Source organism: Gopherus flavomarginatus, chromosome 12 (genome assembly GCF_025201925.1).
Source record: "Gopherus flavomarginatus isolate rGopFla2 chromosome 12, rGopFla2.mat.asm, whole genome shotgun sequence".
NCBI lineage: Eukaryota > Metazoa > Chordata > Testudines > Testudinidae > Gopherus > Gopherus flavomarginatus.
The window spans coordinates 35,031,340-35,052,847 of NC_066628.1; the positions used below are offsets into that span (position 1 = coordinate 35,031,340).

Sequence of the window (21,508 nt, forward strand, 5' to 3'; positions counted from 1 at the left end):
CAACAGCAAACTGGAGCTGTTGTTGTTGGAAGAGGATCCCAAAACTGAGATTGGGGAGAAGGATTACCAGAATCACCTACCATTGTCCTTGTCACAGCAGAGAGAAGGCTCTGGAATGGGGATAAAGGAACAGAGTATGCCCTTTGAAAATGTATCATATGCCTGCTACCTGCAGGTTACAGAAAATTGAACAACTGAATATGGTACATGGACATCACCCTATTAGAAAACCCAATAATTGGGTAAGGGGAAGTACATGTTCTTTTCATTGCCATTTCCTGTGGGATGTTGGGCTCCTGATCTTCATTTATGCATCTTATTCAGTAGTCTGGTTGAGTGCCTGGTAAATTTTTCAAGCTTCATATATGTATAAGGGGCTACAAGAGTGGGCTGAGGGTGAATGGTGAAGGGTTACCCTGATATAGGTTGGGGAGAGTGGGGGAAATTAGTAGGGAAGAAGCCTGGTGCAAGGAAAGATTTGGGAGAATGAAAAGAAAATAAGGGAAAGAGGTAGAGCACACATAAGGAACAAAAGAAAAAAGATATAAGGAGGTGAGGGTGGAGAATGAAAAAGAGAAAGTTGTCATTGACCCACGAGAGACATAAATTACGTTTTAAAATAAAATATATTTTTTATTGGACCAACTTGTGTTGGTGAAAAAGATGACAAGCTTTCAAGCTACGCAGAGCTGCTCTTCAGGTTTTGTCAAATAGAAAATTGATGGACAATATCTTAAATGCAACGTGCAGTAAACCGCGCAGAACTGATTTGTTCCTTTAAATATTAAGGGGTACACCAGATTTGGGGGTTATGGTGATGCAAATATATTCCGTTTTATTTTATTTTTAACCCTGGCTAGTTGGTTTAGTTGTCAAAGTGTAGTTGTTGGGTAAATTTTTTAAGCCCTGTTATTAGGCAATTTCTTAAGTCATTGTTTAAAGTTCTTTCTCTTGTGAACCAACTTGTTTCATTGTCAGTGTCAAACTGAAATTCATTGTTACATCTGATAGATTTTTAAGGAGAAAAGCGTGTGTGTGTTCAGGTGAGAAGGAGAGGGGGAAGGATGACTTTTTGTGTCCGATCATTGGGTATTACATCATAAGCTAACAGTTTTGCTGAAATAACTTTACTTTTGCCAGTAGATGTCACTGTGGTGAAAAACATCAGAGCTCAGTAGACAAAGGAGATAATTTGCTAAATGAAAATTCACCATTTAAAAGTGGATTGGAGGAAAAATAATTTTTTTCATGTAAGAATTTTTTGCAGCAATTAAAAATGAAAGTTATTACTTATCAGAGCATCTGTGCTTTTGACCTAGAATTTTTATTTGTCAGCTGAGTTAGGTAAGCTCTTGCATTTGTATCTGGTTCCAGGAGGCGGTGCTTATGTATGGGCATGCTAATATTCTCTGTTTTATCAAAAAGACGTTTACTGTTTCAAGGTTGCTTTAATAACTTCTGTTTCTCTGTGCAGCTTACATGTGCAGGGATTTGGACATCAAGAAAGTGGCTTCATTAAGGTTGTTTTGGAGTAGGGAGCAAGATGGGGGAAAAAAATTGCTCGAATGATTGGCTGGGAGAATAGCTCTGAATTATGGGATCCATCTGTTTCCTGTAATGAATTCATAAACCCATCAAACAGTGACTCGAATGAATTGCAGAAGAAAAATAATAATACATTGGCATGATATGTTTAACGTAGTGAGGCATTGGCATTGTATAATCAAAAATTCTTCTCACATACAATAGTTTGTAGTGGAGCTGCTGTGTTTAAGAGAAGCTGTAAATAAATCTTGTCATAGTAGAAGCCAAGAATGCATTTCTGGTTTTAACTATTCCTGTTCCAGAATGCCTTGGGAAAAAAAATATTACAAATGCCAGTTTGGGCAACTGGGGGTCATGGGTGTAGAATTCTGTAGCATAGTGGAATGTTAATGATCCTGCTATAGATCGGTATTTTGTGGTTTAACCAGTTTGTCATTTATTCATATTCTTTCCTTATGTCACACAAATGTACTTAAAAACTGTTGTACTAATTGAAATCTGGTAGACTGATCCTATTCATTACATCAATACAATGGCTTATAATGCTTTTTAGTATAGTTGAGCTTCCTCAGAGATTGTAATAATTAAAAAGCGTATGCAGTAATTATTGAGTTTGTTTATGTAAAATTGGATCAAGACATTTAGATGCCAGTTAGTATTGAGTAATTATTACTAGCAAGCAATTTTTTAGTATGTGAAGATTTTAGTATGTAGTAGAATGGTGGTTCCCAAACTTTTTTTTCATGGACAATTTGAAAATTGCTGAGGGTATTGGCAGACCACTTAATGAGCTTTCCAAGTGTTGTTTGTACCATTAGCTAACTATTGTAAAGTGCTTTGAATAAAAGCACTATATTAAAGAAGAAGTAGTAGTAATTATTTATTTTTTGTTCTACAAATAAAAGCACACAGCTTATATTTTAATATCAGTAATCTTACCTTTCTGTTGCGATGGATGAGTCCTCCCTCCCCCACCATGGCAGCCACAGAGCTGGGGCTGGGAAGGAGGGCTTTCTCTGGTATCTGCAGCCCTGGAGCTGGGGAAAGTTGCCTCTTTCTCTGGCTGCTGCGTCCCTGCACATCCCAAATTCCCCCAACCCCCTTACTTCTCACCCCTCTGCCCCCTCCCACCTACCCCTATTCTCCCCCCCCCCAGGATACCACCTCACCTCACATGTGCGTCTTCTCCAGGGTCTAGGCACCTAATTAATGGAGTCACTAATTAGGTGGGTGGCCCTTCATTCTCTCCTGTGCGGCTGCCCAGGTGCGAACCTTAGTGGGAACTATCTGCGGACCACCTGAATGGAGCTTGTGGACCACAGTTTGAGTACCTCTGTAGTAGAAGATAAAGCTACATCACACAGATCTAAAGTACTGGCAATATTTTCTTGTATTTTTAAAAAACATGCTTGTTTTTGTGTTTGACAGAATTCTTCCGTTTATCTCTTCAATGAAGTTTTAAAATTAAGTTATTTAAGAGCACAGTATTACATATTATCATTTTTTAAAAAAACCAGTATATTAACTTTAGAAAAGATGGCTTGTGGTGGTATAAATGACATCATGAAAAGGCTAGACTTAATTTTCTGTATTTCAAACAGTTGATCAAATGACAACAGCTGTGAAAGTATAATACCTTCCAGTGAATGGTTTGACAGGCAGCTTCTTCTGGTGCTGGCAAGGTCTCTCTATAGCAGGGGTCCCCAACATGGTACGCACGGGTGCCATGGCACCTTCCGGAGCATCTAAGTGCGCCTGCATACTGGGTTGCGGATGAGCATCTGCCGAAATGCTGCCGACAAGCTGCGTCATCCAGAGGCATCGCTGCTGAAATGCTGCAGCTTTTCAGCAGTATTTCAGTGGCGATGCCTCTGGATGACGCTGCTTGTTGGTGGCATTTCAGCGGCGATGCCTATTGACGTTGCTGCTTGTCTGCGGAATTTCAGCAGATGCTCATCCGCTGCCATGGTCCTCTGTGGCTCGTTGTCTGACGCATGCAAAACGAAAAAGGTTGGGGACCACTGCTCTATAGATGGGTCCTTGGGGCTGATTAAATGTATGGTGCAACAGTGCTTCCATGTCCTAGTCAGCCTCCAGTGTCCACAAACATCCCCATGTTGTATGAAGAAGAATGCTCTCTGGTATGCTTTCAGCCTAAGCTTTGCTAAAATAGTGTGCCTTTGTACATTGTTGGTACATTTTGCAGAGAGCATCCATCATTTCATATATGTGCCTGTTGAATCAAGGAAGGTGCTTTCAAGCTCTTGACAGTTTATGCGGTAGTTATGAGTCTGCTGCAGTACATGAAGAATTAGCAAAGCTAATGTAGTCACTCACAGCAGCAGGCATTTTCCCACAATGCAGTAGCAAATCAACATTGCTGCTTAGATGCTGCGGAAGACTGCTCTGTTGAATAGTACGTTGAGAGTTTTTGAAGAGTTTGTTACAATTTGTAGTCATTTTAAAAATACGTTCTCCAAATAATTATTGCTACATTTGATACCCGAAATGAAGTGTTCCATACCCATACCCTGAAGTGTAGATCTTGTACAGAATTTTGGAATTAAGCCATTTTCTAGATCCTTCATATGCCTTGCTTTAATTAATCTTAGTGGTGTAATTAAATGTTTCTCTTCCAAATGCCATGATTACTATGTTCATCTATTTTTTTGGAAGGATGTTAATTTTATTGTTTAAATGTTACTTTTTGTTACTAGTTTAAAAGATAGAGATGTTGACATTCAAAATAAAAAGCACTTTTATGTTTTGTAAATATTATTATTATTAAGTAGTATTATTAATTTGTGGAAATACTTTCATTCTAAAACAAAAGCATGATTGATCCCTCCATTCCCTTTTTTCTTTATATGTTCTGCGAGGACTTTCATAGTTATAGGCAAACATTATTTGTAAAAAACAAAATGAGGCAGTTGCTGCTATAGCTTATTTATTGAAAATGCTTGGTTAAGAATTTATTTAAAGCAATCATTTTCATGTTGATTATTCTGTGCTGTTAATATTTATATGTATCAAATAATATTTCTGTCAAATGTATATGCACATACTTATAAATAACAGATGCTATGGTTTCTATATAGTGTTTACCCCTGAGAATATACTACTTTTCCAAATCAAAAATCCATCTTGCCATTTCACATTTTAAACAATGCAAATTTCAAACAACTATTGTTCTTTGGGAAAATCTGGGGGCTAGGGGGCATCTGATTTCTTTCCATCATGACCAATGTTTGGTTTAGTTCTGCCAAAGAAACTTCCTTTTGGGGTTCATCCACACTAGAAAAAAAAATTCTGGTTTTTGTTTTTTGTTTTTAAACCACATGGTAAAATCCGAGTGAGGACAAGGCAGTGTGTCATTTTAACACGAGCTGGTCAATGTAGACAATAGGCTCTTCCAAAGTTACCATGTGTTAGTTAGCATATGGTATCGCCACATCCCCTTCACCGTACACACACTTTTTTCATAGCGAAGACGATGTCTTACCCCTTGTCTACACTGCCACTTTACAGTGCTGAAACTTTCTCACTCAGGTGTGAATGAACACCCCCTGAGCGATTCAAGTTTCAGCGCTATAAAGTCGCAGTGTAGACAGTGTACCAGCACTGGGAGCCGCATTCCCAGCACTGGGAGCTACTACCCTTGTAGGGAGTGGGTTTTTTACAGCTCTGGGAGAGCTCTCTCCCAGCACTGGTGCCGTGACTACACAGCCATGTTAAAGGGCTGTTGCGGCAGCACTTTAACGTTGTTAGTGGAGACATACTCTTAGGCCTGTCTACAGTGGGGGAGGAGAGGGGAAATCAATCTAAGATATGCAACTTCGGCTACAAGAATAGCGTAGCTGAAGTCGATGTATCTTAGATAAACTTAGAATCACTTACTTCATGTCCTCGCAGCGCGGGATCGACAGCTGCCGCTCCGCTGTCGACTTTGCTTCCACCTCTCACTGAGCTGGAGTTCAGCAGTCGACGGGAGAGCGATTGGGGATCGATTTATCATGTCTACACTACACACGATAAATCGATCCCCAATAGAGCGATCGCTACCCGCTGATTCGGCGGGTACTGTAGACGTACCCCTAGAGTAGTTTCAAGAGTACTGAGTGAGCCAGGAGCCCTAATCTCTGCTCAGCCCCTGCATCATTTTGTGACCTTGGGCAAAGTCATTTAGAGCTTGATTTTCAGAGGAGTTGAGAACCTGCAGTTTCCAATGGAGTTCTGAGTACTCAGCCACTTGTGAAAATCAGGTTCTTGACCTTTCTGTGTCTGGTCCACATCTGTATAAAATGGGAATACTTTCCTCTCAGAGGTGCTATAAGGGATTAGTTAATTTGTACAGAACTTTGAAATTAATAATATAGTAAATGTTCTTTTGATCATCTCAATTACCAAAGCTAGGCAGCTTATCAGATCAGTTTGAAAAGACAAGCATTTAGATACAAGTTCTGAGTACAAGTAAGTCTTAAATGAGGTCACCTTCTCAAAGGCAGGATGGCAGGTGATAGTACTATGACCTTCTTCATGTTTTCTGTATAGTACGTTTGATAGCTGCCTGTACAGTGTCTATTGTTAACAAGTAGAAGCTATGCTTTTTCTAACAGCAGTACTTCTGTAGAGAGCTTGCCTGAAATTCATTTCCTCAGGGACTACAGTCAAGTGAAAGAATCAATTTAATTCATACTATACACTGTAAGCTTCTTAAAGGTCAGCTAGAATGTTAAAATCTACCATAATGTAGTGAGATGCATTAAAATGAAAATATTTTGGATCATGTGGGAAACTTGATGAAACTAAAAATGGTTTATGCTGTAAAAACAAAAGTATTTGCATATAAGTGATGAATGTGGGTTTTTTAAATTCATATTTGAAGAGGCATTATTCTGTTTTTCATAGCTTTCTCTTTCCCCATAACATTTTCAATTGCAGAATCTGAGAAGACAGTGTTGGTTTTTAAAATGGATTTTTGCATTTTAGAAAAGGCGCAAGAGTTTTTTCCTGTATATTGAAATTTATTTAGAAATTATTAATACATTTCCTTTATGTTCTAATTTATTTTTTATTTTAGAAATAAGTTTTATATAAAATTATCCAGACTCCAAAATGAAACGTAGATTAATTGTTTAAAGAGTTACTTAGATTGTACGTTCTTTGTGGCAGGTACTGTCTTGTTATGTATTTGCACAGCAACAGTGGGGTCCTGATCCATGACTGGGGCTACTCGGTGTTATGGTAATATCTATATAGTCATATTCTGGAATTGTCACTCTGTCTCTCTCTGAATCCTTATTGGATATGAGCTTGCCAAGCCAGTTTGTCGGTGCTTTATCAGTGAAGTGCATAGCCCTCAGACCACTATCAGATCTGGTCAGAGGGTAGTCGTCAGTGAACAACGGCTGTTTGTGTCAGTGTGGTGTGTTAGAAAACAGCTACAAGCATGGTGAGAGTTCTTTCTGTTTAGAATGTCACTGCATTGAATCATCACTGGTATTCGTGATTGTGTTACTATCTGGTTTTCAAGTTCTCAGCCATTTTCCGCCTTTTTTATACACAACTTTACAAGTTGCTCTCATGCGACAGCACAGGCTTTCAGCTGCTAGTACATAATAGTGAGGAGTGGAGTATTGATGATTCCTATCACTTTTCAAACATATTAGCTTATTTTACATATGCGAAAGCAGCACTTGGTCATTGAAACTGCTCTCAAAACTCTTATGACACCTAAACACTGTTTACACTGTAGGGTTGCCAATGTAGGGTCGTCCTGTATTGTAAGGGGCATCCCTTATTTAAATGAAAAATTACCTGTCCCGGACTAATTCAATACAGGATGCCTTTTAATCCTGTATTTTGTCCTCTGCCTGCTCCCTTCCCTTTTGTGGGCACATATACATGTGCTGAGGATGAAACAGCCAGAGTTCATTGGCTGCGTCTTCCATCATTAAAAAAATTCTGATTGGTTGGCCTGTACAATAGGAGGCAGGGCTATAGGGGTTGTTGTCAGTCAGGAAGGCTCTCTATACAGCAGGCAAGGTAGCTGCTCTCAGCTGAGTCAGGAGGCAACAGCGCAGAATCCAGTTCCGCGGGGAGCTGGGGTGAAGGGAAGTTGGGTTGAAGGAATGGCTACTACTGCATAGTGAGACAGAGCAACAGCTGTCAGGGCAGATTTCTTGGTCCTAGTGCAGGCAGAGGGCTAAGCCCTCCCCCTGAAACATCCCATCTGTGCTGCCCCCCTTTTTTCTCCTCCCCAGTCCCCAAAACTCTGGTCATTAGGGACATCTGAGATCTGTCCTGTATATTTAAACGTAGCATTTTCAACTCTAGTTTACAGTATGGATACATAGCAGACTTTCCAAGGATGGCTAAAGCCAAAACGTAGGGGGCTGACCATGGGCATGGGCTAGCTGTGAAGTGTCTAGGTTCTGTTTTAAGCAAACCATGATTTATCAGTTTAGTCAATGTTTTTCTGATTAACCAAAAGAAATTTCCTGCCTGTTCTGCAGAGGCTGCCCAGTGACTTCACTGAATCAGTGCATTTCCCAGCTACAAGCCAAAACCTCTCCTTAGCTAATATCACTCTCTTGGTCTTACTCTGGTCCTCAGCATCCTATTCCCCCATCAAAGTGGAGGTCATAGCTATGGGCCCCTTCCTAGTAGACTTTACACTGTTAAGGATTCTGTGCCAGTCATTATTGGTGGAATCTGGTGCAGTTAGGTGAGTTTTGGCCTCATTACTTCAGTTAAGATTAGTACGTGTGACATGTCAGATATAAATCTGGAGTACAGGATTTAGATGCACAGCAAGATTGGGATATGCTCAAATGGCTAATATAAATAAGTAAAAAGATTTGGTTAAAGACAGCCAGAAAACAAAGGCTTAGTATGTCCACATAATAAGCTTTTTGATCAATTTTGAAGTAGTTTTTTTGTTTCCTGAATTATTAGCTTAAAAATATGTAAAATTACTTGCAATTCAAAGCATCATGGCTGTAAACAATGTGACAGTTATATATTTATGTGGAATCTCACCAAACATTAGGAGAATTGACTAAACTTAAGACAATGGTCTGATCAGACATACACAATGGCTTATAACTAGGGTTGGAAGGATTAGATTTTTCAGTAAATGTCAGTTTCACTGTACAAACACAAACTGATGAGAAAATATTGCAATTGATGATTAAAATTTACAGATAGGCAAAGTAGGAAAAATGTTTCTTGAGACCTTAGTTTGATTTAAGGAAATCTACTTTGTATATTTTGACATGTGGTTGTGTTTTAATGGTTATTTTTTGAATCTGTGTTTACGATAATTAAATTTATTGTCTGACTTGCTATAATTTCCACAACTATGAACATTTAAATCTATAAAAATCTGAAAAATGCTTAAAATAAACATTCAAAGTCTAAATGAGTACTCTATGCCATTGCCCCCACTAAAGAGAGGACTGTCTTATCAGCTGTACAGAAGAGATTTGCTATAGTAACTGTGAAATAAATGGCTCAAAGATTGGCAATGCATATTTTCCCACACAGAAGATATTGAGAATTTTACATGATTTTGAGAATTTAGTATTATGCTTACTTAACTGGTATTTCTAGGGGGAAGTTTTTGGTTTAAATTTAGAAACTGGTAATCAGGGAGGAGATAAAAGTGAGGATAGCCGTAAAAACCACAAGTGAAACTGATTCAGTGATTTAAATCTAAAAGATTTGTGGAGAGCATTAAAGTTTAAGTACAAGGATTATTTATTTATGTACATTTATTTCTGAAGTATATAAGATATATTCAGATCTTTTCTGACTGTCCTGTGAACTACTCAGTACATTTATAGAAGCTAGTGCTCTTTCTATAGTGCTGTCATACTGTGCCTTGGTCTATCCATCTGATGCCCAGAATATGTAAGATAACACAAACATTGGAGAATCAGTACTTCTCTTTCACAAGGCAATATCTTTATCACCCAAATTGAAGATACTCTTAGCAGGTTGATACTAATTCAACAAATCCACATTCACTTGTACTGCATGGAAAACATCTATTTTGTATCAACTCTGCAGTTTACCTAGAATCTCTCTCCTGTTGTAGTCAGCAAGGAAAAAAGGTCTCTGCTACTATTCATGATATGAAAAAAACTAATTTGGTATTGTCATTACATATATTGTTGATTATTATTCTTAGCCATTCCCTTCTGTGTGCCTGCAAAATATCTTCAAAAGTGCAAAATATGATGTATGGCTATCGTATAGAAAATAGGGTAGTGAATTTAAACTTAATCCTATGATTAGAAATAGTTTGTGGACTACTATATTAGACTACTATTTAGAAAAATGTCCTTGACTTAGAACTATGCATAGAAAAACAACTGTTGATTTTGTATAACATTGGATATGTTGTTATGATCTATGTGCTCTTATTTATGAACTAGTAGAGTGATTGGCAAACTTGGCATTTTTGTATGAAAGTGCAAAAAAAAATCCAGAGAAATGTGGTCTGCGTACATAGAATACATGTAATTTATTCTTTCCAACCAAATGAAATAACTGAATAAATCTATCCTATTCATGTTTAAAACAGACCTCATAATTTAAAACATTTTCTCATTATGAATGCATGATCAGTTTCTAAACAAACTGCACATAGATACACATGAATGCAGACACTTACATAGTATGTGCAAGTACATCTTAAAATGGAATTCAGAGTTATTTATTTGGTAACTTAAAAAAAAATAGAGAGCTGATTTATTCCCTTGAAATTGCTTTTCAGCCAAAACACGCGTGCGTGCGAGCGTGCACACATACACACACACTTCGCTTCAGTGATAGCAGAAGGTTATTTAACAGTATTCTGAAATTAGGTATTAAAGCAAAGCACCGCTGCATCTGTATCTGGCTCTGACCATTATAGATAAAACAGTTGTAGAATAGTCTGTATAATTTTTGTCTTTGTAATTTAATTCCTTGGTTGTGGGCAATAGTAAAGCAATTCTACTTTGTTGTTTTGTTTTATTGTTTGAGGACAGCCTTACTTCACCAGGGATCTAGGTTTCACATAAACTCATTTAAAAATCCAGGAAACTTTTCTGGTCACACACACTTGTAGAGAGTTAAAGTGAAATGAATGTTTTGTCTGCATTTCCCAAGTATACATTCCTGAGTTATGTTTATATATTATGTATATATAATATATACACACACACCCCTCTACCCCACTATAATGCAACCCAATATAACATGGGTTCGCATATAGTGCGGTAGCAGCAGGGCTTCGGTGACGCTTCAGAGTCCAGGGCTCCAGCTGCTGCAGGGAGCTCCGGGTACTTTAAATCACCGCTGGAACCCTGCCGCTGCTACTCCGGGGCTGCAGCAATGGGGCTCGAGCAGCGCTTTAAAGGGTCTGGGGCTCCAGCTGCTGTGGGGAGTCCCGGGCCCTTTATATCACTACTGGAGCCCTGCCGCCGCTACCTCGGGGCTGCAGCAGCAGAGCTCGGGTAGTGCTTAAAAGGGTCCGGGGCTCCGGCTGCTGTGTGGAGCCCCAGGCCCTTTAAATCCCGCTGGAGCCCTGCCGCTGCTACCCTGGGTCTGCGGCAGCGGGGCTCACTGGTGATTTAAAGGACAGGGGCTCCCTGGGCAGCAGCCAGAGCCCAGAGCTCTTTAAATCACTGCCGGAGCCCTGCCGTCCCTACCCCGATTTAATGGAGTTTTAGCTATAACACGGTAGGGATTTTTGGCTACCCATGACTGCGTTATAGCAGGGTACGGGGTGTGTGTGTATATATGTGTGTGTATATATGTGTGTGTGTGTATATATAAAATATGAATTTCAGTGAATACTTAAGGCTCATTTTATCCTACAGTAGGAGATGAACACTGGTGGGCGCATGAGCATGTGCAGCTCATTTCCAAGATGCTGGGTGAAGGGCAGCATGTACGTGAGGCAGAACTGAGTTTTTGATGTGCTCAGTTACAAAGATACATGAGGCTATATTAACTGGTGTGTACATGGGCCTATGTTATGGTTTTGATCCAATTTATAAATTGTATTTAAGCATCATTTTATATTTTTAGCTATCGTAAGAGTTGTTATATATATTTAAGCATGTATTAAAAGTTTGAGGAGGCTACATTTTTTCTTTGAGTAGTGTCCCTGTGGTGCTCCACTATACATGTATCTGTGTCCCTACACCTCAGATCATACATTTTAGGTAGCAGTGTCTGTTCAGTCTGCACATGCGCTTTCTCTATCTCTTTTCTTGCCTCGAGGCTATCTAACACTGCACAGGCAAACCATCCTCAGTTTCTTCTCAACCGCCTTTGGCCTGCAGCGGACCATTAGCAGAATCTGAAAGATGATTAATTTCTAAACTTTATTTTAGTTTACAGAATAGCTAGTAGGGTTTATTATCTAGATTAATACTATTCCGTTTCCCTTTTCTTTTATTCTAAAACATTTTTTTGTGGCTTTCGAAAACAGTTATCGCCGTCTCCTTACTGATTTTGTTATCTTCTCCCCTTGGGGGCACAGAACGAATCCCAAGAAAGGGCATGCCCAGCTCCCCCGGGTTTAAATACAGTCTCTCTTGCAGAGAAGCTGTTCTGGTCAGTGACAGCCATTCATGCTGCAATTGCTGCTTCGAATTCCATTTACCACCAAAGCGTAGTTTGTGTCTGAAATAGAAATAGAGGAAAAGAAAGAGATGTGAACTAAAGCTCAGATTCCTTATGATGAAAAATGTACTTAGACCAGCCTCTGACCTAGGACTTCTCTGGAGCAACAATCCTTGATGTGACCATCAACATCCACAGCACATTAAGCTCCAGTGGATTCAAAGAGGAAATCTTCTGATTCCTTTCATAAAACCTCAAAAAAGAGAGCTACAAGTCCCCAGACTGAAGAATTGACCAGGAAAAAGAGATTCATACAAAATGGGAAATGACTGCCTAGGAAGAAGTACTGTGGAAACGGATCTGGGAGTCCTAGGGGATCACAAGCTAAATATGAGTCAACAGCGTAACACTATTGCAAAAAAAAGCAAACATCATTCTGGGATGTATTAGCAGGTGTATTGTAAGCAAGACACAAGAAGTAAGTCTTCCACTCTACTCCACGCTGGTTAGACCTCAACTGGAGTATTGTGTCCAGTTCTGAGTGCCACATTTCAGGGAAGATGTGGACAAATTGGAGAAAGTCCAGAGAAGAGCAACAAAAATGATTTAAAATCTAGAAAACAAGACCTATGACGGAAGATTGAAAAAATTGGCTTTGTTTAATCTGGAGAAGACGACTGAGAGGGGACGTAACAGTTTTCAAGTACATAAAAGATTGTTGCAAGGAGAAGGGAGAAAAATTGTTTTTAACCTCTGAGGATAGGACAAGAAGCAATGGGCTTAAATTGCAGCAAGGACGGTTTAGGTTGAACATTATGAAAAACTTCCTAACTGTCAGAGTGCCTAGGGAGGTGGTAGAATCTCCTTCGTTGGGGATTTTTAACAGCAGGTTGGACAAACACCTGTCAGGGATGGTCTAGATAATACTTAGCCCTGACTTGAGTGCAGGGGACTGGACTAGATGACTTCTCGAGGTCCCTTCCAGTACTGTGATTATATACCTGTCAAAATCATCGACCTCTCTAGTGACTGAGCCACGACATGGTACCCACGAGGCGTCGGGCTCATCAAGTTCTAGTATTGGCAGTAAGCCTAAAGACCGGAGGGACACAGGTTTAGAAGCATCAATACTGTCAGAAAAGAGAAGCAGTAGAGACCGGACTACCTCTTCTAAAACAGCACTGCGGGAGACAAGGAGAGCCTCGGTTCCAAGCACTTTAACCAGAGTGCCATCTTCTGGCCAATCATTGGACTACAGAAGACTACAGGTACCGCTGACTCCCTGGACACTGACGGGCCACTCTAGACTGACTGTCGATACCAATTATCACCATGGTACCACAGGAATTCTGTTTCTCCAAGGACCTCTTGGCCTCAAATGCCGGAATCATCACTACTCAGTATCAGCATCGTGGTACTGACCCCATCTCAGTCTCCTGAATTCCCCACGGTACTAAGACACTCTCACCATGGGCCTCCTTATCTTCTCCACCTTTATTGAGCGAAGAAGAGTAGGGCAATGATAACATATCTTCGGTCTCAGTTCAGAGCTCTCCAGGGCAATGTCAAGGGACTAATCACCTAGAAACACTCATTTGCAGAGCCACAATGTTGCCATGACAGGCAAGGCCCGCCTACTTGGTATGAACAATGTTGGGTGCGATGACCTTTGCACCACCCCAGTGGCTGTATTGGGACCAATGGGCGGCATCTAGACACCAGTTCTCTAGGACTTCAAGTGTCTTACGTAGTGATAGAGGAAAATGATCTCCCTCAGCTTCCCTTTCTAGACCCCATGATCCTCAAGAGGAGATCTTTGAGGAGTAGGAGGCACAACTGCATAAAGAAACTACTCCAGCAACAAAGATTTCATCATCTTATTCAGATGAAGCTGTGATGTCTCCTCCATCATCAATTGCAGACGACTTCAAATAATTCCAAGACCTCACCAAGAGAGTGGCAGACTTACTTTAGATCTCCCTCAAAGAAGTAAAGGAGTCACAACACAAGCTGCTGGACATACTCCATGGGTCCTCATCATCTCTTATAACACTCCTGATCAATGAGGCCCTACTAGACCCATATAAAATCATCTGGCAAACACTGGCCATGAAAATGCTTACATGGAAAAGGGCAGACAAAAATATTATGTCCCCTCTAAAGATGTGGACTTTCTTTTTTCCCCATCTATCACAATTCCCCTGTGGTAGATGCTGTAATTAATCCTGGGAGACAGCACCACGCTAAATCAACACCCTACGACAAGGATTGGAAAAGACTGGGCTTATTGAGCAGGAAATTGTACTCATCAGCAACCCTGCAGTTTAGGATGGTGAATTATCAGGCCCTGATGGTAAAATATTATAATCAGTATCAGTTAGTGAAATTCAGTGCCTTTATTGAACATGTCTCAAATGATCAAAGAGAGCAGTTCCAAGCCATCAGTGCTGGAGGGGCAGCTTGTGGCAAGGACAGCACTATAGACTACATTAGATACTTCAGATACAGCTGCCCGCTCCATATCAACTGCGGTAGTAATGAGGAGAGCTTTGTGGCTTCACCTTTCAGGCCTCCAAAGAGAAGTCCAAATGACACTGGAAGACTCTTTGAGGGAAAAACATGCTTCACTCCACACACTTAAGGGCTCAAGAGGCCACATTATATTCCTTGGGGATCTACATGCCTGCACAGAAAATAGAGTATAGCAAATCATAGGCATCACCAAGATCCCAACTGGCCCAGTTTCCCTCCACTCCAGAGACACCACAAACCCCAGAGGAAATGCCAATAAATACAAAACCAAAAGCTAACAGCTGCCCCCCTTCCCCTTCCTTCAACTGTACAGCCCTCAACGTCGAAACATCAATTTTGAGACATTGATCAAGGCCCTGAGCTCTCACACTCACTATCACTTTTTGCAAAACTCGAGTTATCTACGTCCTTTTGGACTCTGCTTTGTTCTTTTTCGATAAAACTGGAAAAAGATAATATCAGACAAGTGGGTACTGGAGATCGTCTCCAATGGTTATTGAATCCACTTTACCTCCCTCCCTCCTACACATCTTCCCTGCCCATCCTTCTTCAGAAACCCTTTTCATGAGTGCCTGTTACATCAGGACATAAATCATCTCCTAAACTTTGGTCATGTAGAACCAGTTCCAAATCAACACAGAGGGAAGGGTTTCTACGCCAAATACTTCCTTATACCCAAAAAGAACAGAGGAAGGAGATCCATTCTGGATCTGAGGTCACTAAACAAATACATAAAGGCACAAAGATTCAAGATGGGTACATTAGCAATAATAATTCCATCTCTGGACCAGGGAGACTGGTTCTTGACCTACAAGATGCTTATTTTCATATTGTAGTTCAACCAATCCCAGAGGAGGTTTCTGAGTTTCACCTCAGGTCAAGACTATTTTCAATACAGGGTACTTCCATTTGACCAATCATCTGCACCAAGAATGTTCTCAAAGGTCCTATCTTCTCAAATTAGGCATCCTGATGTATCTGTATCTAGATGGATGTCTGCTTAAGGCAGAATCCTTCGATGAAGCCCTGTTAGCCGCACAAAAGACTATAGATGTATTCATGCAGGTGGGACTACAACTGACACTCAAAAATTGACTCTGACTCCAGTGTAATATCTAGAATTCATAGGAGCCTTTCTCCCACTACACAAGTTCAGCACCCTAAGCATCTTAATCGATGCCATTCAGATCAGCCCCTAGACATTGGCCAGAAATTGCCTTTGGCTACTATTGAGGCACATGGCAGTAAACACCTTTATAATAAGTCATGTAAGGCTCCACATTCATTGCCTTCAGGCTTGGCTCTAAACGGTATACACACCAAACAGAGACAGATTGAATAAACTGCTGTCAATGCCCTCAATGGTCAAAGACTCTCTCAGATGGTGGAAAGATCCACAGAATGTCTGCACAGCCACCTCCAACATCGATACTGACAACAGACTGATCTTTACTGGGCTGGGGGGCTCATATAGACAATCACACAGTTCAAGGCAAATGGTTCCTCTTAGAATCAATACTACATATCAACCTGTTGTAGCTCAAAGTCAGGAATTATTGTTGATATTTCCTATCGTTGATCTAGGACAAATGTATAAAAGTCATGACAGACAACATAGCATGTACGTTCTACGTGAGCCACCAAGGAGGAGTGAGATCACCATCCCTTTGCTCAGAGGCAGTGAAACTATGGAATTGGTGCATTTGTCACAGCATCATATCAGCAGCCTTCTTGCTGTCTGTGCAGAATACCACAGTGGACACCCTCAGCAGGATATTCTCGCAGGAACATGAATGGGAAATGGACCCAGTTGTTCTCCACAATGTATTTTGTCACTGGAGAGTCCCCAAAATAGACTTATTTGCCAGGACCAGAAAAAAAAAATGCTCCTAGTACTGCTCCAGAGCCGGTTTGGGACATCATTTGCTACGAGATGCCTTCCTCTTTCACTGGAACACAGGTCTCCTTTATGCATTTCCTCTCATATTGAAGGTTCTGCTCAAGATAAGAAAAGAGAGAAGAAAAGTTATTCCATAGTTCGCACGTGACCAACACAAATGTGGTTCTCATACCTTACTCAGTTAGCAATGTGTCCGCCAATCACTTTTCAGTCTCTTCCTCACCTCTCCTCTCAGAATGCCGGACAGATCCGCCATCCCAATTCACAGGCTCTCCGACTCAAGGTATGGTTCCTCAGTGGTTCGAAAACATGGAGAGTTCCTGTTCAGAGAATGTGAGATGTTATTCTATAGCAGAAAAATAATACCTCGTCACATGTATATGCAGAAGTGGAAAAGATTCCAAATCTGGTGTGACTCAAAACATATTACCCCCATATCCTCTCCCCTCCTACTAGTACTAGACTGCATCCTAGATCTAAAAAAGTCAGGATTATCTCTGAGTTCAATAAAGGTACACCTCAGAGTCATAATAGCCTTTCATCGTAAGACAGACGGCTACTCCAAATTTTCTCATCCTACAATGAAATGATTCCTCAAGGGTATGGGTAACCTCTTACAAATCGGGCATCCTACACCAACGTGGGGCCTTAACTTGGTTTTCAAGTGCCTTACAAAGCCTCTTTTTGAACCCATGGCCTCATGCTCAGTTATGCATCTGTCTATGAAAACGGCATTTCTAGTAGCCATCGCCTCGGCCTGGAGAATCAGGGAAATAGAGGCTCTAATTGCACACCCACCCTTCACAATTTTTTTTTAGGGATAAGGTTATACTGATACCACATAAACCAACTTACTTACCTCCTAGCCTTCTTTCCAAAGCCACACTATGCCAAGAGAGAAGCAATATTACATAAACTCAGTGTCAGGAAAGCTTTGGCATTCTGTTTGGTTAGAACCATAATTTTCAGAAAATCTGCTAAACTATTGCTTTTGATTGCAGAGAGGTCTAAATGATCCTCAATTCCGAAACAGAAACTCTAGATGGATATCAAACTGCATTACCTATTGCTATTGTACCTGCAATCTTCAACTTCTGTCTGGAGTTCAGACTCATTCCACAAGATTTGTTTCCACTTCATTAAAAACGTCCCCATCACAGAAATATGCAGAGCAGCAACTTGGGCTACTAGTGGGGCACATCTGCTCATACTTTTGTGGAACATTATGCAATCACCTATGACTCAGCATCAGGTGCTGTGTTTGGATCCACAGTATTATCATCAGTACTAAACTTGGCTCTGAAGTCCCACCCTTCCATAAGGGGTAACGTTGTACAGTCACCTACAGTAGAGCACCCATAGGGACACTTCGAAGAAGAGGTTACTCATCTTGTGCTGTAACTGTGGTTCTTCGAGATGTGTTCCTATGAGTGTTCCATGACTGCCCTCCTCCCCTCTACTTTGGAACTCTTAGTAAATGTCTCTGCAGTAGAGAAGGAACTGAGGATAGATGGTTTGTCCACGCAGTGCTAGATAGCCTCGAGGCAAAGCACAAACAGGGGGAGTGCACATGCGGGTCAAACGGACACTGCTACCTAAAATCTCTGATCCGAGATGCAGGGATATGGATACACCAACAGTAGAGTACCCATAGGAGGGCACATCTTGAAGAACCACAGTTACTGCACAAGGTGGGTGAGCTCTTCATCTTGTAAAGTAATTTTGGTATTACCCTGTTTATTCCTATGTTTGTTGCTTCAGGATTGTTGTTTAGGGAAAAGCACTGATCAATTTTATACTATTATCCCTCCTAACAGAAACTTTGATAAAACTGTTTATTCCTAAAATAAATGTTGACATTTTGCTCCATAGAAGTTTCTTTATATATTTTGTATATAATTATTGTGTATAGTTTACTTTGCATTTCTAAAAGAAAGATTAAATTTTATAATTTCTTTTACTCACTCATTTTGAAGAAATTATCTTTAATTCTTCCTTGGATTAAACTGATATTTGTTTCATTTTATACAGTGCCAGAACCTATTAAGACCAGTTTAAGCCAGCCCCAGCCTGCCGGTACCGGTACCAGTACTTCCACCAGCACTATTACCAACAGCAGCAATGGCAAGCGTGCATCTGCTAATGGGCAGCAGCCAGCTGCATCCCGTTACCTGCCTCGTGAGGTGCCTCCACGCTTCCGCCAGCAAGAACAGAAACAGCTCTTAAAGAGAGGTCAGCCACTGCCTACCGGGACTCTGACCAGCGCAAGCCCACCACAAGGTACTGGACAAGCAGGGGCAAGTCCTCCTCCACAGCTAGGAGCAGGTGGACAGCATCATCCCAGTAAGACCCAAACCCAAACAGGTAAGACGTTCACATCTAATGGGGACACTGCAAATTCATTCTCTATGTAATTATGCCTTTTACCTTTGGTAACTAAAGTGACTATGATCAAAACTACTCTAAGAAATACCAAGTATTATGTGTGGCAATGACAGTGTTGAAAGTTGAACATGTGCAATTTCTTTCTTCCTTAGAGAAATGAAAGAAGATGCATTAGCAACTTTATGGTTCAGGACTCAAATTCAGAAATACTTATATATGCCAAAATTTAAAAAACCTTTTGTTCAGCAATCATTATCAACTATTTTCCTGTTCTCAGTATGATGAATCTTACTGAAAATCTTACTATGAGAGAGGAAAGGGAGATATGAAATCTGAATCTTAAAATATATTATTTTTTGTTTGTATCACTGGTAAAAATCTTCATGTGAATAGATTTCTGTTTCTGCAGGAATCAGGGCCTCATTGTGCTAGATGTTTTTTGTACAGCCTAAGATTCTTGCACAGGCAACCTTAAATTGGGAATTTCCTCTGTGTTGAGTGCTTGACTTTGCAACCATAATGTTCTTTAAGATAACTTTTGCGTGTAGGTTAAAAACAGGTAAATTTCACATTTGCTGTACTGCAGTTTTTTGGTACATTCACTTGTTCTTGTGCTTCCTGATAAGCCACATGGAAAGAAACAAAAATCATAGGAAAACTAAATTAATACCTTGGACCTTCCTGCAAAGTCACCATTTTCACTTCAGATGGAAGCATGAAGGGTACCTACCTTCCTAACTATTGGGACTAGTGTGTGAGAGGTTGGTCTCTCATCCACCTTCCCTCTTCTCTTTCTTCGTCCGCTCCAGCTACTGGTGAGGATGTAAGAGGCAATTTTGCTTCTCCTTTCCCACTCCCTGTTAGAGATTCTGTAAATCTCATTCTCACAGTGGTGATCCATTAGTTTAGAGTCTCTGATGGATAGCTGTCACTCTGTTTTCCACTATGCCTGTTACATATATATTTATCAGGCAAAGCAGGGTGCATTCTTGTGTGAGGTATTTGTCTTATCCTGAAAAGGTAAGCAGAGTGGGACAGATCTGGTCCCCACTTGAAAGTTAGGTCATCCTAGCTACATTGCTCAGGACTGTGAAAAACTATGCCCCGTGCAATGTAGTTAGGATAACCTAACTCCTCTGTAGACACATCTAGATTGATGGAAGAATTATTCCATCGACCTAGCTACTGCCCCTCAGAGAGGTGGATACACCTACATCAACGGAAACACCCCTTTCATTGATGTAGGAAGCATCTATGCTAGAGCAGCATAGTTCCAGTGCCATATCTGTGCAGCTGTTGTATAGACAAACCCTCCCAGTGTTGTCAACATTTGAGATATTATCATGAATGTTACTATTGCGGTCTGATTTAATTTTGCCCAAACTGCCTGTGGTTTCCCTTTTTGGATGCTCAAGACCATTTTGCTGTAACTGTAGCTGCTGCCTGCAGTACAGTAGTACTCCTACACATACTGAGCATGGCAGAGCCCTGGAGCAGACAGAGCAGAACAGTATTGTCAGCTCTCATGGTCTTATTGCAAGCCTAACAACATTTGGTGTTTTCCTTAAACTCTGAGCTTCTGGGGGTATTTAATTAGATTAGAATCTCAGCCTTTATTTTAAAAAAAGGAATACATTTCTAGTTCTTATGGTTGTAAAATAGGACCCACCCCCTCCCTGCTCGGCCCTACCATCACACCCCTCTTCAGCCCCCCAGGGATCACTATATTACTGCACACAGCAGTACCAAAAATTAAAATACTGAAAATGGATGCCCCCCTCCAGCCACCAACTCGCCACTCGCCTCCTCACCCCCATCCCAAGTATAAAGGCTCTCCACCACTGCCCGCCCGCTCGGCTCGTCATCCCCCCATGAAATAAAGGGAGGGGAAAGGGGGGCAGTGTGAAGGGATTGAATGTGACTGTCCAACACACAAACACAGGGGCCGCAGGGAGGTGTGGGGCAGTGTGATGGGGCCAGGGAGGGGGAAGGTCCCTGGACCAAGGAGGGGGGCAGCAGTCAGGGCAGGGCAGGTGCAACGCGCACACGCACGCACGCGTCTCCTCTGGGGATTTCCTGGCTGCGCACAGTTCAACCCCCACCCACCCCCCGTGATCACTACGGAGGCCTCCCTGGGACGAACCAGCGCAGTGCCGCCCTGCCCCCAACCGAAGGAGGGTCTCAGTCCAGGCCCCCCTGCCCCCGAGCTGCGGCTTGAGCCCAGGCCAGGCACCTTTCCCCTCGCTCGGCACTTACTGGCTCTGGGTCAGCAGGCCCCAGAAGTGACACATCCACTGTATGCCAGGCGGGGGGGGAAGCAGGAGACGGAGAGACGTGCAGTTCTGGGCGTTAGGGTGGTTGGAGCGCAATGCGCGTGGGGCTGTGAGGTGGGGGCCCCCCAGGCAGGGGGCGAACCCAGCAGCTGCACCCTACTGCTTGCCCACAGTCTGCACAGTGAGCCCATGCGGGCTGCATGTGGCCCAGAGGCCGCATGTTGTGCAGGCCTGAACTGGAGAGAGAGGA

General features: G+C 41.5%; 1 protein-coding gene across 9 annotated transcripts in view; it reads left to right on the top strand.

Moving 5' to 3' along the window:
* The window catches only part of TNRC6C (trinucleotide repeat containing adaptor 6C), a 573,800-nt gene that overhangs the window by 445,848 nt on the left and 106,444 nt on the right, over positions 1-21,508 (top strand). For all 9 annotated transcript variants that reach the window (XM_050919200.1, XM_050919201.1, XM_050919202.1 and 6 more), the window contains one exon: positions 18,632-18,964. In XM_050919200.1, the coding sequence (XP_050775157.1) occupies positions 18,632-18,964 (333 nt within the window). The remainder of the gene's footprint in view (positions 1-18,631; positions 18,965-21,508) is intronic.